The 19,326-nt window shown below is 37.2% G+C and overlaps 2 protein-coding genes across 3 annotated transcripts in view; one reads left to right on the plus strand and one right to left on the minus strand.

The window, feature by feature from the left end:
• iqsec3b (IQ motif and Sec7 domain ArfGEF 3b) overlaps nt 1–12,643 on the minus strand; it is a 26,209-nt gene extending 13,566 nt beyond the window's left edge. The window contains exons 1-5 of one of the 2 annotated variants that reach the window (XM_067420006.1): nt 11,762–12,634; nt 8,554–8,628; nt 3,658–3,775; nt 3,173–3,481; nt 1,729–2,393 (exon numbers count right to left, since the gene is read on the minus strand). In XM_067420006.1, coding sequence (XP_067276107.1) covers nt 1,729–2,393; nt 3,173–3,481; nt 3,658–3,775; nt 8,554–8,628; nt 11,762–12,210 — 1,616 coding nt within the window. In that variant the 5' untranslated portion in view covers nt 12,211–12,634. Of the gene's footprint in view, nt 1–1,728; nt 2,394–3,172; nt 3,482–3,657; nt 3,776–8,553; nt 8,629–11,761 lie in introns of both variants that reach the window. The other variant, XM_067420007.1, reaches the window with a different exon arrangement.
• Nucleotides 12,198–19,326, plus strand: part of wash1 (WAS protein family homolog 1) — a 21,106-nt gene continuing 13,977 nt past the window's right edge. Inside the window, exons 1-3 of the mRNA XM_067420011.1 lie at nt 12,198–12,214; nt 17,691–17,805; nt 18,558–18,698. Coding sequence (XP_067276112.1) covers nt 17,798–17,805; nt 18,558–18,698 — 149 coding nt within the window. The 5' untranslated portion in view covers nt 12,198–12,214; nt 17,691–17,797. The remainder of the gene's footprint in view (nt 12,215–17,690; nt 17,806–18,557; nt 18,699–19,326) is intronic.

The raw sequence follows: 19,326 nt of genomic DNA on the forward strand, positions 1-19,326 counted from the left end.
AAAGGGGAGAAAATTTAGCATATGGCCTTTTTTAAATGGATACCAGTGAAAGTGTCCAGTATCATTTGCACTATTGCATTGAGATGCTCATGTATAATAATACTGATATTTCCTTCGCAGTCTCTCTTTGTATTTGTCTGTTTCTTGCTTTATTTAACATCGGACTCCGAGATGACTGTTACATACGCATTATTTTCACCACGCTGAACATCTTCACAGGTCACATGCGACCTTATACTGGCAAACGCACATGCAAACATGCACATAACCCCAGTCATACATCTTGAAAGAAATCTTGTAAAAAAAAAAAAACATTGTCCCTTAGTCACAGCCTGAGTAAAACCTGGTTCACCTGGTTACCATAGCAACCGTGGTGCTACTCACGTCAAGCATGTCAAAGTAAATCTGATCTGAGATTTCAATTGAGTGCTGATGCACTCTGAAGCCTCTGAGGATTGGCTTCATTCTCTTGCTCTCTCGCTCTCTGTGTGTGTGTTTGTCTGAAAGAGCTACACACACAAAATGGAGCAGAGAAAGAGCTTCAAAATCACCCCTGAGGGAGTATAATATAGTGTTCTTGAGTATGTGTGTATGTATACATGTGCAAGTGTGCGTGTGTTTGTCAGTGTGTATCAGCAGACATAATGAAAATGCACTCAACTCTTTAGTCATGGGCAAACTGAGCCGGCAAACAGACGCTCTTGTGAAATCGTCTTTTTTTTTTATTTACAGCAAATGTACCCGCCAATAAATTGTATTGTTTTTAAATTACATTTAGTGGATCTTTACCGTCTGGCTGAAGCGCACATCACTGTGACTGTTGCTCATATTGTGGATTAGTATTTGGAACAAATGTGTTTGTTCGTAAGTCTTGTTAGCTGTAAGTGAGACTTGAATTTCTCAAATTTAATTTTATTTCTATAGGCTATATTCAAATGGCAATTCTGCATCCTCAAAATCAGAAACTGAATCAAAAATCTTGAGACCAGAATTGTATGCATGATATTCGATGTGAGGGTGGGCTCTTTGGACTTGGGCCAGCGTTGCGGTTCTAACGCGACCAACGTTGGCCAATAATGAGCCAGAGTTCTGATTTAGAACCCGGGAAGCGTTGCACTGTCTTTACTACGTCAACAGTGCAGGAGAATGATGTTGAAGAGAAGAGATTGTTGAATAAAGTCATTCTTTTTGTTTGTTTGTTTTTCACAAGAAGCACTCTCGTCACTTCATAACATTAAAGTTGAACCGCTGTAGTCATACGACTATTTTAATAATGCCTTTACTGCCTTTCTTGGGCTTAAAAGTTGCAATGATGTTGTTGTCTATGGATGGGTCAGAAAACTCTGGGATTTCATCAAAAAATATATAAATTTGTATTCCAAAGATGAACGAAGGTCTTACAGGTTTGACATGACATGAGGGTGAGTAATTAAATGACCAAAATTTAACTAACCCTTTAAGTTGTAGTAATAAAAAAACACTAAACCTAAATAAAATGACAAAAGCGCATACATTTACTAGAACTTAAAACCAAAATGAAAATGTAAAATATAAAAGATTATTCAAAATAATAATAATAAAATAGTATACAAATTATCCTAAAATAACACTATTTTAGTAGGTTTTACTGACTTTGTGGGGACATCTGAGCCTTACAAAGAGCGAAACCAAAAACACACTGAAAAACAACTTTAAATGGAAAGATTTGTCTTTAACCTTTGTACTTACACATTGAAGAGGTTGAGTCCAATACGGTAAAGGCGTTTGCGTGCAATATCCGTCGACAGGGTGCCGCAGGGTGTGTCCTGGCAGTGTGGGCGGGGCAGAGACAGAATCATCGTCTCACACGCAGATGTCGAGGTACTGCTGCTACTGACAGGCTCTGAGCTGTTTTCCGCCGTCTCGGGTGCAATCTGATTGGTCCGTTTCCCCTCCAAGCCCGCTCCGAATGTCGTTGCATCCAACCCGCTTGGCTGTTGATTCTCTTTCTCTTCCTCGCTGGGTGGTGGAGCTGGAAACTCAGGCGCCGCCGTGGCTGACGATGCCGACTGGCCTAAGTTCTGTCCCCCCGTTTGGGGTTCCGAGCCGGTCTCCTTGGATACGCCGTTACCAAGGGAAACTGACTCCAGCATGGAGGAGGAGGAAAGGCGAAAGTTGCGGTTATCAATTTGAACAGTCACATCCCTGAAAGCCATCATGAGTTTACTCGCGCTGCGGGGTATGTTCTCCCCACAGCCGCCCGGTGAGGCCTCGTGTAGGGTAGTGGGGTCCATCAGCAGCCCCTCGGGATGGGATCCAGAGGGAGGGGCCGGAGAGGACTTCTCGCCTTCCCCGTCTCGAATAGTACTCCAGCTGCTCAAAGCCTCGTCAATAGACCGTGCTAATGACTGAACCTGGAAGGGAGGATAGAATAGAATTAAATACAACAGAACAGAACAGAACAACAGATTTGAATAGAATAGAATAGAATAGAATAGAATAGAATAGAATAGAATAGAATAGAATAGAAAAGAAAAACATTTTAATAGAATGGAACAGAATACAATAGAACAGAAGAGAAATTAGGACAGAAGAGAAAAATAAATGCAACACAATCAAGCTGTATCATCATGTATGTTAAAGGGTTAGTTCACCCAAAAATGAAAATTCAGTCCTTAATTCCTCACCCTCATTTCGTTCAACACCGTAAGACTTCCGTTCACCTTCGGAACACAAATAAAAATATTTTTGTTGAAATCCGATGGCTCAGAAAGGCACTGACAAACTGCTGAAATCACGTGACTTTGGCGATTCCAATCATGAATCGATACACTGATTCATAACGGTTCAAAGCTTTGTTTTGAAATCGGCCCATCGCTATACAAGTAGTTATTTCGTTCTTTTTGCGCACAAAAACTATTCTCTTCGCATCATAAAATTATTGTAAAGCCACTGTAGTGAGATGGACTTTGTAACGACGTCTTTAGTGCCTTTTATGGGTCTTGAGAGGAAATTACATTGGTGTCAATGAAGGCCTTTCTTAGCCATCGGATTTCAACAAAAATATCTCCATTTGTGTTCCGAAGATAAACAAAGATATTACGGGTGTCGAACGACATGAGGGTGAGTAGCCTAATTAAAGAACAGAACTTTCATTTTTGGGTGAACCAACGCTTTAATGGTGTAACTCTACCTGTTCGTTGAACGTGTCCTCCAGGTGTGTGAGTGTGTTTGTAGCGGCCACCGGCAGTGACGTGGAGTGTGTGAGCGGGATGCCCATGAGTGAACATCCTTCCATCAGCGCCCGTTCAGCAGAGAAACTTTCCCTCTGCACCCGGACCCTGCGCACTGACATACGCCGCGGGATCCCACTCTCCAGAACGGAGTTACGGATCTTCTGGAAGTTCTTGCTGAGCTGGTACTGACGAAACGCCATCTGAATCTTACAGGCCGCACGCCGGGAAATTAAAGGACCACCGTACTTTTGCTCCAGTTCCTCTATCTGAAGACGGACGGACGGACGGATGGATGGATGGATGGATAGATAGATAGATAGATAGATAGATAGATAGATAGATAGATAGATAGAAATTATCTTATTAATTCAAATTGTTCTCATCTTTTCAAGCTCTATAACATTAGTTTCTCATGCACAGATGTCTATCCGTTGCGGCTTACCTGTTTTTGTTTCAGATCAGGAGAGAGCTCATATTCTGGAGGATGTGAGCAGGGTGGCACGTCAGGCTGGCCATCTCTTTTCTCATCTTTCTGTTCCTCTCCTGCAGCAGGAATCGAGCTGAGGTTTCGAATGACAGAAGTGAGTAGTGGCTGTCCCAGATTCGCTGTCTTTTAATCTAGACTGATCAGAACCCAGTGCGCATTCAGGACTAATTAAATCTGCTTAATTACTACATGCAGGGTTTCACGGATTGCAAATTCAACGCTGCCTTCATGGAAAATGAGGTAATCAAGTGAAGGTTTTAGATCATCATATTCACTGAATGCAATTTTTCAAAAACTGAATAAAATAAAAGTCAGTTTTGTATCTTAAACTATTCAATAATTGAATTACATTTAATTATATATATATATATATATATATATATATATATATATATATATATATATATATATATATATATATATATATATATGACATAGTTTGCTTCAGCAAAAAAAAACTGAATTAAATGATTTATTAAACACAATGAAATATATTTTTGGTTATAATTTGCAATGCATAGGTTTCATATACAGTACAGGCAAAAAGTTTGAACACATTACTATTTGTAATGTTTTTGAAAGAAGTTTCTTCTGCTCATCAAGCCTGCATTTATTTGATAAAAAATTCAGATTTTTTTTGTTATATTGTGATATATTATTACAATTTAAAATATTTGGTTTTCAATTTATTATACTTGAAATTATCATTTATTTCTGTGATGCAAAGCTGAATTTTCAGAATCGTTACTCCAGTCTTCAGTGTCATGTGACATCCAGTCTATCACATGATCCTTCAGAAATCATTCTAATATTCTGATTTATTATGAATGTTGGAAACATTTCTGCTGCCTAATATATTTGATGAATAAAAGGTTCAAAAGAACTGATTTTTTTTTTCAAAATAAAAACATTTTCAAATAATATAAATCTCCTTTATATCAATATATATTTATAAATTTATCACACCCTTGCTTAATAAAATTATTGATTTATTTCAAAAAAATGAAAAACAAAATAAATGACCCCCATATTACTCACCAGTAGTGTATATTGTTGTTATAAACGATTTCTATTTTTAAAACATTTGCTTCTTTATTTTTATTTATTGTTTTACTTTTTATTCATCAAAGTATTATAAAAAAAGTATCACAGGTTATGAAAAAATATTAAGCAGCAGAACTGTTTCCAACTTTGAAAATGAATCATCATATTAGAATGATTTCTGAAGGATCATGTGACCCTGAAAACTGGAGGAATGATACTGAAAATTCAGCTTTGCATCACACAAATAAATGATCATTTAAAGTATTATAAATTGAAAACCAATTATTTTAAATTGTAATAATATATCACAATGTTACATTTTTTCTGTATTTTTTGATCAAATAAATGCAGGCTTGATGAGCAGAAGAAACTTCATTCAAAAACATTACAAATAGTAATGTGTCCAAACTTTTGGCCTGTACTGTATAAATCCCAAAAATCAAATGAAACTAAAACCAAATCTTAAAGGTTAACACTCTTCACAATCTTACGTAAGCCCATACATGACAAAGCCATTTTCCTCTCATGTTGAGCTCATGAAAAGCGTCTCTGAGTGGAAAGCAGATGTTTAAATCATGAGCAATGTCACAAAGTACGTTTCTTCTGCTTAACAACACAGCTCAACCCCATTTCCATTTTCTCAAGGTTCTCTCTCAGTGTAGACACGGGTTTACAACACACACAAGCACACTGCACGCTGCATTCCCTGTCAGCACATTAGCTGCTACCCTGGAGTAAAGGCCACTTAAGCTCTGCAAGCACTCATACACAAGGAGCAGAGAGCAGGCTTTTCCATCTTTCATGCACCAAGCACTGTTTGCCTCTGAGGAACGAGAACAAATGCAGCAGAACCTTAAAGAGAGTGAGAACAGACGCCAATCCACATGGTCGGTACAGATCATTAGGTTGCTACACCATTGATCTGAGGATCCAAACTGAAATGTGATTTCACTCCTTATGTGATAGAGCGTGTGAAGAGATTCAGGTAGCAAAGAGATTGATGTGATTTCTTGTGATATGACGCAAATAAGTATGCTTTCTCTCAAGCTGTTTCAAAGCAGATTCTGTATGACGACAAGTTACAACATAAAGCAGAAACCCAGACAGTTGATTCCTGCAAATAAGAGGTGAGAAGCTAATGCATGCTTATATTTTACCCTTTTTTCAATGTTCTCAGCAACCCCCTTTTACTGATCATTTGGGAAATAACTGGCACATAATCGCAATAAGCTTTCAGCAAAAATGAAAGCTGCTCTCGCCCGTTCATCAATAACATCTGCAAACTTCATTTAGTGATGCTTGCTCAGGCTTAGGGTTAGTGATTTAAACAAACTTCTAACCTAAGCATTAAAGGGATAGTTCACCCAAAAATGAAAATTCTATCATCATTTACTCACCTTCAAGTTGTTTCAAATCTGTATGAGTTTCTTTTTTCTGCTGAACACAAAAGAAGATATTTTGAAGAATACAGGTAACCAAGAAGATTGAGCAACCATTGACAATTTCCATTTTTTCTCTACTATGGCTTTGCTCTATCTGCTTGGTTACAAACATTCTTTAAAATATCTTCTTTTTTGTTCAGCAGAACAATGAAACTCATACAGGTTTGGAACAATTTGAAGCTGAGTAAATGATGATAGAATTTTCATTTTTGGGTGAACCATCCCTTAAAATTTTAGTTGCTGCTAAACCTGGACCATTTGTGCTGCGGACAAAAATTATTCCATCAAGTCATCTCCCAAAATGCCATAGTAACCATCAAAGGACCCTAGCAACTATAGAGCAACGTTTTAAAAAAAGCCAAGCATGTTTCCTCTACACTGTAATTTCTTGTAAAAAATAAAAAAAATGCCACAGTAAAACAGTGCTTATTTATGCTATTTTATAATACTGTATATACTCTGTAAAAAGAATATAATGGATAATGTCCTTTGAGAAAATGTTCTGATATTTCCTTCAACCCTGAAACACTGAACAATGCAATAGGCCTATGTAATTTGGAAAATTGCTGCACATTAACACTGGGCTGCACATTTGGCTGTATTTTTATGACTTTTCTTTCTTAGAGTGCAGTGAAAAATTGTCAGTGGTTAACAATGACATATATACAGCATGTGTATATTACTGTAGGCTATTTACTGTCAAATTTATGTTTGTTTTTTTAAAACAACTACTAAGAAATACCATAGAATTTATAGTGAAAACAGTAATATTTTCAAAAAGTTTCTACATGACACATCACACATGATTATATTTTGCATAAATCATTTTTTTTCTTATTTTTGTTGTCAGTAACAGTGTTTTGTTACATTTTCTGTTATTTAGTTAAAGTTGCAGTGTGTAAATTTTAGCTGTATCTAAAATTGCAACCGCGCACCCCAACCTTTTGAAGCACTTAGCGAAGCTACGGTGGCCGACACAGGACAAAGATGTCGTAGTCTGAGACAGCTGAGAGTAGCTAAACTTCTGTAGAGCAGTTTGTCTGTTTATGGCTACTGTAGAAACATTATGGTGCAAAATGGCGCAGTGTGTGATAGAAATGGCTCATAAGGTAATAAAAACATAATGGTTCATTATGTAAGGTCTTTGTACACCACTGAAACATAGTTATGTATATTATGTTGCATTTCTCTCAGTTGATCCTCATAAATATTACACACTACACCTTTAACGTGTTTATTGACACTTTAGTGTCGTGTGTTACCCTGATGGTGTTTTGTCTTTGTGTGTATGACCCTGCTCACTGCCTATAGTATTTGAATATTGGCCATGTTTTATGGACAGGCTACTTACAAAGAATTGATTCATCATGTGGCTTTCTGGTAAAGCTCCTGTATTATTATGGTAATTATTAATACATTTAGAGGTAAAAAAGCAGTTTAAGTAGGTTGGTTGATCCCTTAATGAAATATACAATCATAAGATATAAATTATGCTGCATCCTGTAATACCACTGTCACAGTATTTTTTTTACGGTTACCATATCATCCAGTTTTTTAACAGTTAACAGTATTTTTTTTTTACACTGTAAAGCAAGAAACAAAATGCACTTTGATTACATGCATCTTGGTTCTTGAAAATATAACCATCAAAATATATTTTCTACAGAAATAAAGCTGCTCTTTTATGTTTACCACAAAAATATGATTCAGAGTTTTCTGTTATGGTAAAACAAATAATGAGAAATTTCGGCTTCATCATGCTGAAAAGACAAGGTCATCATTTCTTCAAATCTGGACACAAACGTATAGATTTTGTGTTGTTTGGAACTGATTATGTTCACGGTTTTATTTTAGAACAGCTTTTAAGACTTGGTTTTGTTAGCAGCATAAAATATGCAGTCAACAAAGCTCAGATGGTTTGAAGTTCCCAAAATAGTGCAGAGCTGCCACATTCGCACATGCACATCACACACACACACACACACACACATTCTCTCCACCTGAGTGGCGGTGCTTATCCATGCCGAGAGTTTTCCAGTCTATCAGACAGAGGACGGACGAGGGTTAAGCTACACCTGCAGCATGCACTAACTCTCTTTCTCGCAAACACACACACTTACACTCCGCTAGCTTGAATCCCATCACCCAGAATGCCTCAGGCCAAGAGAACAGGGACCGCAAAACAGAAAACCACTACCATTAAAAGATGGAATACTTAACCAATAAAGACAGCTGTGGTAAACATTTATATTCACACTCTCTACTGAGTGCTGCTTACTCTTGCTCATATTACACATTTTGCACATGTAGAAAGTGTAACTTCTGTAACAAGCCAATCAGAAGAGAGGTGTCATCTCATCCTCACCTGGAGCAGGTTATGGAATCTACCTCTGGGGCCTCTGGCGCTGGACAGCAGAACTGGTGTAAGACGGTCTGACTCCTGTAAATGTTCAAATCCAAATTACTGCAATTAAATACTATTATTGACATGACACTTCATTTATCTTTGTCAAGCACTTATAGTGGTTGCTGTAGCTTAGTGTGGTGGTACTGAACTAGTTTTGCTTCAGAATCCAGATTATTGGGGCTTAAAGGGATAGTTCATCCAAAAATGAAAATTCTGTCATTATTCACTCACCCTCAAGTCGATGAATTTCTTTCTTCTGCTGAACACAAAAGAAGATATTTTGAACAATATGGGTAACTTATCTTGTTTCCACCACGGAATAAAACAATTAAAAAAATAATTCTGACTTTTTATCTCACAATTGCAAATTTACATCTCACAATTCTGACTTTATATCTCGCAATTCTGACTTTATATCTCGCAATTCTGACTTTATATCTCACAACTTAGACTTTATCTCGCAATTCTGACTTTATATCTCGCAATTACGACTATATCTCACAACTCTGACCGCACAGCTTTGACTTTTTATCTCGCAATTCTGACTTTATATCTAACAACAACATATCTTGCAATTATGACTTTATCTCACAATTCAGACTTTTTATCTCGCAATTACAACTATATCTCGCAACTTTGACGTTATATCTCGCAACTTTGACGTTATATCTCGCAACTTTGACTTTATAATTCTCAATTCTGACTTTATATCTCGCAATTACGACTTTATAACTCTCAACTTTGACTTTATAACTCGCAATTCTGAATTCATATCTCACAATTACGACTTTATATCTCGCAATTACGACAATATTTTGCAACTTTGACTTTATATCTTGCAATTATGACTATCTCGCAATTCTGACTTTATATTTCGCAGCTTTGACTTTTCTATCTCGCAACTTTGACTTTAAAATGTACAATTCTGACTTTATATCCTGCAACTTTGACTTCATATATTGCAATTCTGACTTTATATCTCGCAATTCTGACTTTATATCCTGCAACTTTGACTTTATATCTCGTAACTTTGACTTTAAAATGAACAATTCTGACTTTATATCTTGCAATTCTGACTTTATATCCTGCAACTTTGACTTTATATCTCGAAATTACGACTTTATATCTTGCAATTCTGACTTTATAACTCGCAATTCTGACTTTATTTCATGCAAATCTGAATAATAAAAAGTACCTTTTTTATTTTTATTTTCTGTGGCGGAAGCAAACAGGTTTGGAATATTATAGAAATAAATATGCAAAAATACTATGGAAGTCAATGTGGTCCATCCACTGTTTGATAACCTGTATTCTTCAAAATATCTTATTTTGTGTTCAGCAGAAGAAAGAAATTAATTTAGGTTTGGAACAACTTGAGGTTGGAGTAAATGATGACAGAATTTTCATTTTTTGGGTGAACTATCCCTTTATGTGCATTTGGTTAACTCTTTCAACCTAAGCAACTTGCATTGCATTCAAAGTATATATTTGATCAGTTCATGCATTCCCTTGGAATCAAACCCATGACCTTGGCAGCCATGCTCTACAACTTGAGCTACAGGAAATATCAACCAAAATACCAGACATTCACTGCATAAAGCATATTATGGTTGGCACAAACCATGTCCTTGATGCAAGTGAATCTGCATTTAATGTAGTCTGAGTATACAAATCTATCAGAACTAGCCTCATTGATGCTAAACAATTAAAAAAATATATCCTCAACTCCTTCCTGTTTTTTGTTCATTTTATAATATTTAAAATTCATAAATAAGGAGCCTAGTGGAATTCAAAGCTCAAGATGAGTCTTGTTTGAGCCCTCCACTGTTGACAGCACATCAAATATGTTTACTTTTCACTCGAGCATAACATGATAACGTGAAGTGCTATTAATATAATCATATTTGCATATCACTTCCTTGCAGTCCTGCTATTGTGATTATTATGTAACATTCATTATTAATGCAATTGTGCACGTAAAATTCCTAGCTGCTTTCTTGGTTAAAAAAAAAAGTCCATCGCTACATTTTTGTTCAAAAGAAAAAAGAAAGATAAATAGGTTTGAAATGACACAAGGGTGTGTAAATGATGGCAGAATGGTGATTCTTGTGTGTCTATTCCAAACATTCTGTCTTCACACGCTAATAAAGATGCAACAGTCTATAACCAGACGCGATGATAGCGATGTGAGATTACCTTTAATGAGCTGCGTGCATGAGCATTATTGGGCCCTGAACCTCATTGGCAATGGGTGTCTCATACTTCCAGTACAACTACATGTATTCAGTCATAAACACACAACAAGGTAACACTTTTAGACTCAAGATCAAGTGTTTTGTACCCTAAAGGAAATTATAATGCTACCATTAAACAAATCTGAGCAGAATGTATCATTACAGTTTTGCTTGTGGGGTTAACACACACACACACACACACACACACACACACACACACACACACACACACACACACACACACACACACACAGGGAGTACTCTACAAATCTAGCCTGAGTTGTGCACTGAAGCAAATGAGCAGTCATAATAGATGTCACACACGCACACACACTCAATCTCTCAAGCCTTCTCTCTCTTACTGTGGATTAGATTCCAGATGGCGGATCAAATTCACATGCACTATGGGAATGTCACTTAAAGCTTCACTTTACGCATAAATCAGTGTGTGTCCGTATGTAGATCCCTGGCAATAAAGTGCTTCTTAAAATGTATTCTTGCAGCAAAATAATCAGGTGCATTAAAAACCTCTTTCTTGAGACCTTTTGCCCTGGAAAGAGTGAATGTACTGAACTAATGCTGACCTCCAATCATTTTTCTTCCATTTTAGAGTGTACGGTTATTTCAAGACTGGACATAGCAGTGCAAACACACACACATACACACTAACTCACATGCATATAAAGAAGTTATAGATTACACACCCACATGATCTTTAAAACAGCATGTTGAATAGTTTTATAAATGCAAATCCTATATTTTATGATCACTGAATTATTGATGAGCAATTGCATATTCACTGTGGCCTACATAGTGAAATTCCTCTGTTATGTAATCCTGCTGGCGCATGTAATCTGCCTCCACATCTCACAGAGCTCTTGTTTTCCTAAAGAAAGACTGATTTGATAAAACTATATGTTATGAGAACTCACTCAGATGCCCGTGGGAGTCCCACAGCTCGGCACAAGGTGGCAGGTGTCTGTGGGACCAGGGACCTACAGCAGGGGTTCTGAGCTTCATCATCATCTTCATCAGCAGAGTCCGGGCTGGCATTGCTGGGTCCAGCAGGCACAAGCTGCATGTCCAGAGGGGAATGCTGCTGCTGCTGCTGAGTTTGAACTGGGGGCGTCCCGGCTCTGCTGGTTCGGGGCAGGCTGGAGGTACGGGGGGGCGGAGGCGGATGATAGCGCGGAGGATGCCGATGATGGCTGCTGGAGTCCCGTAGCTGCCGATTCTCAACCGCTAGATCCTCCAGCCGGCGCTCAAGTATGTCTATCCGGTATCGCTGGGTTTGGATAAGACTCTGTTGATTCTGCACGATGGCGGTGAGCTCCTTCAGATAAAGCACCGCCTGCAGAGGGTTCTCCAGGAGGCTTGACATCCCGGTGAGTCTCCCGTGCGACGGTCCTCTTGAAAAAGCCGAGCAATGATGCGGTCCAACCGGGGTGTCACTGTGTCAGTAGGCTACCCCTGATGTACGGGTTGGTATTTAAATGGCTGAACGGGGAGAGAGAGAGAGAGAGAGAGAGAGAGAGAGAGAGAGAGAGAGAGAGAGAGAGAGAGAGAGAGAGAGAGAGAGAGAGCGAGCGAGACCCCCCCTCCTCCGCCTCCACATCCGTGTCCAGAGCGCGCATGAGGGGATGCGCGGAGTGCTGCTGATGCGAGGATGTCAAAACACAGGCTTGAAGGGGGCGTGGCCGGGTTCGCGAGTGACGTCAGGGGGCACGCAATGAGGCGCAATAACAGAGTTTATTTTATCCTATTATTGTTTCTTTTGTTGTTGTTGTTATAATGTGTGTATTGTTCTGAGCATCAATAAAAAACAACAAAAAAAACTGAGTTTATTTTATTGAGTCTCATTACAATAAGAAATAAAGATCTACTTTTTTATCATTTCGTTTTTGTTAATTTTCTCACTTCATTTCGATTTGTTGCTAACAAAGAATCATCTTAATTAACTGCCTCGACATGGCTCCTTAAAATAACAACCCTAACTACAGAAAAGCTATGTTTATTTTAAATGAGTCGTATTGTTTTGTTACAAAATTAGATTTCTGTTGCCTAGTTACCGAATGGATGTTCTTTTTCCCTATCAGAGTGTATTAACTTGTTGCTCACTTATTATAATAAAGCGTCAATGCAACTAATAATAAAAATAGAAAGCCTACATGGAATACAAAACAAATAAGTGTCTATTGATTATAGAGGATCAAATTAATCAAAATGAAATAATTAAATTAATAATGAATTCAATAAAACAACAATTAAATGCACCAGTTTATTCTGAAATAATAAAAAACAATTAAATAATTAATTCAATTAAATATTAATTAAATAAATAAATGTATCTATTTATTTTGTAAAATTAGCCTTCATGAAATTGTTTAATATATTTCACAATTAGCTTACCTCTTCCACGCACACTATTGTTATGTTTAAAAATCGATTTTTTTTCTCCATTATTTAATGTGCTTTTTCAAAAAGAGGTTTTTATTTGTGACTGAAAATGTATTTTGACTCTATTGAATTTTCTAAAAACCTGAAAACTATGAGAACTGTGGCTAAGTAGCCTAAGTATGTGCGTTTTTATCTTGATCAATTCCTACCGCCATATTAATTAGGGCCCAAGCCCTGAAAGGGCGAAGAGCCCTATTGTTCTTCTAAGGATTATTATTATTATTATTATTATCTTTTCGCCTTTTGGGCATTTTTGGGGCCTTTCCCATGCTCGAAAACTCTTGAAACTTTGCACACGCATCGGAATGCGCGGCCAACAGGGTCGGGCAGAGGCCTTTGCCCCGGGCGTGGCAGGGGGGCTCAACAGCGCCCCCTTGAAAAACTGGGTCTATATATTAAACACACTTGCACGTACATGTATGAAACTCGGTACACTTATAGATCTCATCGGGCCAAACAACTTCCGCACTCATAGTCATAAGCTTCGCCCAACAGGAAGTGAGCTATTATGGGTTGTTCGGAAAAAGCATGCTCTGGAATTTGCGATACTCCTCCTAGACGATTCACCCGATCAGCACCAAACTCGGTCAGCATGAAGTCAAGACACTGAGGATGCCAAATTGCGAGCAACTTTTTGATACCTCGAACGGTTTGGCCGTGGCGAAGAGACAAATTTATGGCGAGAAAAGGGAAACAGGAAGTGTGTTATAACTTTTGCATACATTAATTCATTTTGATGAAACTTCAGCTGTGTGTTCGTTGTAAGAGGCCGATCACATGGATATGACTTTTGTGAGTCAAAGTTATAGCGCCACCAACTGGCAGCAGGAAGTGTGTCACTTTTGTCCAAAGTGGGGGGGTTAGTTTTATCTACATTCACCAAACTCGGTATATATATTGTACATTTTGAGCCGGACAACTTTCTAATTTACAGTCATTAGCTCTGACCAACAGGAAGTCAGATAATTTGGTTGGAAGATAACAAGAAGTGGCAAAGCGAGCTCTGAGTTTTTCCTTCTCCTCAAAAGCGATTCATTCAATCTCCTCCAAACTCGGACAACATGAAGTAAATATACAGAAGATGCTAAAATGCGAACGGTTATTGGATATCTCAAACGGTGTTCCCGTAGCAAAAGCCTAAAAAACACAAAATAAGAACACAAGTGCCTGGTTCATAAATAAGGCTATACTCCCACCTGCTGGTTATTCTATATAGCACACGTTTTTTTTTTTTTTTTTTTTTTCCAACACTTATGCTCTCCCTTAAATGTCCAATAGAGGGCAATATTGTATAGGTTTTCAAGCAAAAAAACCTTACCTCTGTGTGTGTGTGTGAATGGTTTTCTAGCCTGGTGGGGACTTAAACCTGAATGCACACAGACTCATGGGGACTTCCCAATGGGTACAAAAGCTTATAAATCAAACAGAATGAGTTACTTTGAAAATGTGAAAATGCAGAAAGTTGTGTGATGGGTAGGTTTAGGGGTAGGAGCAGTGTATGAGGACAGAATATATGGTTTGTACAGCATAAAAACCATTACATCTATGGTGAGTCCCCAGAAAAAGATAGTGAACCAGACATGAGTGTGTGTGTGTGTGTGTGTGTGTGTGTGTGTGTGTGTGTGTGTGTGTGTGTGAGGGGCAGGGGCGGGGGGGTGAAGGGGGGTGTTGTGGATGGGGGGATGGGCTGAGCTGATTTGAGTTGCCTGCAGCATACTTCAGCATTACTACTGTGTGTGTGTGTGTGTGTGTGTGTGTGTGTGTGTGTGTGTGTGTGTGTGTGTGTGTGTGTGTGTGTGTGTGTGTGTGTGTGTGTGTGTGTGTGTGTGTGTGTGTTGTTCTAGCCTGGTGGGGACTTCAACCTGAATGCACACAGACTCATGGGGACACATGTCACTGTAGGGGCCTAAATTGAGGTCCCAATGGGTACAAAAGCTTATAAATCATACAGAATGAGTTATTTTGAAAATGTAAAAATGCAGAAAGTTTTGTGAAATTGGTAGGTTTAGGGGTAGGGGCAGGAGGACAGAATATATGGTTTGTAAAGCATAAAAACCATTACGTCTATGAGTCCCCAGAAAGATAGTGAACCAGACGTGTGTGTGTGTGTGTGTGTGTGTGTGTGTGTGTGTGTGTGTGTGTGTGTGTGTGTGTGTGTGTGTGTGTGTGTGTGTTTGTGTGTGTGCGTGTGCGCTAAAAAGATTACCTCTCAATGCTGTGCTTTGGCCTGCATTAAAGGATTAAACATATTATTCTGGGTTTGAATAAATAAATTAATGTATAAAACCAGTTTATTTGTAGGGCATTGACAATATTGTTTTATATAATTAGTTAAATAATTGTGTTAATACAAATAATTATTAATAAAACATATAAATATTTAAAAAAAATTACTAACAAAGGAAAAAACACATTTAATTGTCTTTTTCAACAAAAAGTAATTGGTGTGTGTAGCTTAAAAATGAGAAGATTAATGTTTAAGGACAAAAATGATAACCAATGAGCTACCGGTATATAGAATAACCAGAAGTTGGAAGTGTAGCCTTATTTAGTAACCAGGTTGGATATGTCCTAGGGAACACTGTTTTGAAGATAAAACTATTGTTGTTATTGCAAAAACGTGTTTTCAGACAGTGAAATAAAAACAATGTTCTCTCACTGTTTAGATTTTGTGTCTGTCATTCCCCTCCCCCCTCACTCTCAGGATCACTCTATGTGTGTGTGTGTGTGTGTGTGTGTGTGTGTGTGTGTGTGTGTGTGTGTGTGTGGAGGGGGTCTCTCTCACTCTGTGTGTGTGTCACCTTTTCTCTTGTGTTTTCATAATTTAACCCTTTCATATCATAGGCTATCACAAATATCTATCACTTTATTGTGAAAAATAAGTAAAAAACTAAAACATATATTATATCTTTAATTAAATACTGGTCTTCTGAACTTACAAAATTTTGAGCTGCAAAAAATATATTTGCACATAATTGAAAGTGATGTCCCAATACTTTTAATTGTTTTCTATAACATGGGCTTTAAAGAAGGTCATGTGCTGTGTTTGCAAAGATCACGTATGACACCTCTTTAAACTAATTATTTATTGATAGAATTCAAATGGATAAAAAAAGTAAATTTCACATGATCTTATTAAAGTGGCTGTTTATAATAAACTTCCATAAATTATATGCACGCATATTACTCTTCCCTGACACTGATATTAAAATCATTGTTGCGGTCTCTGTGATTTGGCTTAATTTATTTTTAAGAGAAGTGTAAGGATAATACAACTTCAGCATTTGGACAGTATTCTGCACTCATTTGAAATTGACATTTGACATCATCTGACATAAAATTAAAGAATAAAATGTAATTGATCTCAGAGATGTGAGTGTTGTGGTTCCTGGTCATAGCAGCACCAGTTGCTGCAGTTAATGAGGTGAATTCAATTGACTTTGACATAGCCCCTTTATTTATTTTTTCCCATATTAAATGCCTATTGCCTGCTGTGCACAGTTAAACTGATGCCACCGGGGTGGCGGTGCCCCCGGCTTGGGCCCGTCATCGCTGCTCGCAGCTTTAATTTCTAATTAATTCCCCTATTTTCCCTTGTCACTCGACAGACCCAGACATAAAAAAGTAATCAATCTAAAAGGATTATCCAATCAGCGCCAAGCACCGCTCACTGGCTGTTGATTGGCATTTGTGAAATGTCCTATTATTATGAAAAAAATCTTTGGGAAAATCGTGCTTTGGAAATATATGATTCGGCAAATACGCGTCATTCGTAAATGCAGCATATATTTATGAAAAACGTCTTTTTTTAAAAAGCACATTAAATAATAATAATAAAAAAAAAAAGATTTTTAAACATAACAATAGTGTCTGGGGAAGAGGTAGGCTAATTGTGAAATATATTTAACAATTTCATGTAATTTTACAAAATAAATAGATACATTTATTTATCTATTTATAGTATTTATTTAATTAATATTTAATTCAATTAATTATTTAATTATTAAATTAATAAATACATTATTTAATAAATTATTTAATAAATTATTTAATTATTTCAGAATAAACTGGTACATTTAATTGCTGTTTTATTTAAACATTTTAAATATTTATTTAATTATGTCATTTTGAGTAATTTGGTCCATACTATACATCAAGGGAATCAATACCTAATAACGGCAATGATGTGTTTGATTGGGGTTGGAGCTAAACTGTGCAGGGTGGCTCTCCGACTGAGATTGGGGACCCCTGCTATACATAAATTATTAATATTTTAATTTACATTTACTGAACTTTTTGGTTTTAATCCTAACATACTGATATGTGTACAAACTGTAAACTGTTTTTATTAATAGTTTTTATTATTACTATTATATTTTACGTTTTCCCTGTAGTTACCGGTAGTTACGCGCCGACGTCAGGCGTCACGTGATCCCCGAGTGCGGAAGTTTTGATCCTGACAGACTCCGAGCGCCTTCAAGCTTCTGAACGTTTGTGCCTTTGGAATATAAATGGTCAGGTACGGTGTTCCCTTCTACTTCCATTTATTTATAGCAATATTTCATAGACATCGTATAGGCTTACCTTTACGTTTCTTGCTGCTGTGCCGGAGATAGCAGAATGATTGCGTTGTGTTGATTAATTAGAATCATCGTCAACATCAGCTGTGTTTTTTTTTTTGTATATTTTTTCTCAGATAATTGTCATATTGCTATTATACTTTCTTATTAATGGGTTTGCATTGCGACATACACCATAACACTGCTTGTTCTACTTTATCCAACAACCCCGTGTGCGAGTCATCATGTGATTGTCATTTGGTTAAGCCTCTGGGTTTGTTTATAAGGCTGGATCAAAGTTTCATGTTGCTGGACTAGATTAGAGTCCTCTAGATTGGATCTAGATACGTGACCCATGTAACTTTGATGAAAGGGGGCAAAAACATAAATCCCAGAGGATATTAAATTTGCATTTCCATCCAGTGTCCATTGCAACAAATGGTATTGTGGGTTACCAACTTTAGTAGGAAATCCTGTGCAGCGTATTAGGTCACAGATATGTAACATATTATCCATAAAACAAAACATTAATTTAGCTTCTACCATGGCGAAATATAACACTCTATTATATAGGCCTACTGTATGCCCTTTCAATTTATCTACTGTACAATGTTTGAATCATTGTAATGTTTTAGCGCTTAAAGTGTGGCTCAGGGACATATTTATACACCGATAAAAGGATTTGTTTGTGTGTATCTTTATCTATGTGTAGGATGACACAGAAACGTTACCTGGAGGGACAGGTGTACTCTGTACCGCTCATCCAGCCTGACCTGAGGAGGGAAGAGGCTGTCCATCAGATCACAGATGCGTTACAGTACCTGGAAACTATATCAACTGACATCTTTACTAGGTAAACACACATTTATACCCATTCATTCATAGTACAGAGCGTTTTTCTGCAGATCAGAGCTGTGTATCAACCCCCGGTTTCACAGACCAGGTTTAAGCCTAGTCCAAGACCAAATGCATGTTTAAGCTGTTTTAAATGAAAGAAACTTGTACTGCCATATCTCAAAATATGTCAGTGCCATCGTTTTGTCTCAAGATGCACACCAGTAATGTTTTTTTCTAAGGCATGTTTATAAAAGCAGCTTAAATGTCATAGTAGAACTAAGTAGAACTTATTATCAGCAGTCATACAAACACTATATATAAAGGCCACTTTTTAAGTCGCCTGTTCAGGTCTCGACAATATGGATAAAAAAAAAAAGTTTCCATTCAACTATTTTTTTTGAGCATTTTGGGGTATCATATAAAAAAAAACCTGGATAGAAACTCCAAGATGCAAATAATTTCTAAATATGTGCATTAAAAATTCAGATTCAATTTTTATCTTAAAAAAACGCACATGATAGAAATACATTTACCGAAAACATCTCTCGATACGCTGCTAAAAGCAGTGGATGTGTTTGGATATGTTGACAAACCAGCAGACCAATCAAAAGCATTTCAAATTTTGTTTTGGTCATTCTGAAATC

The sequence above is a fragment of the Pseudorasbora parva genome, chromosome 16, assembly GCF_024679245.1.
Source record: "Pseudorasbora parva isolate DD20220531a chromosome 16, ASM2467924v1, whole genome shotgun sequence".
Lineage (NCBI taxonomy): Eukaryota > Metazoa > Chordata > Actinopteri > Cypriniformes > Gobionidae > Pseudorasbora > Pseudorasbora parva.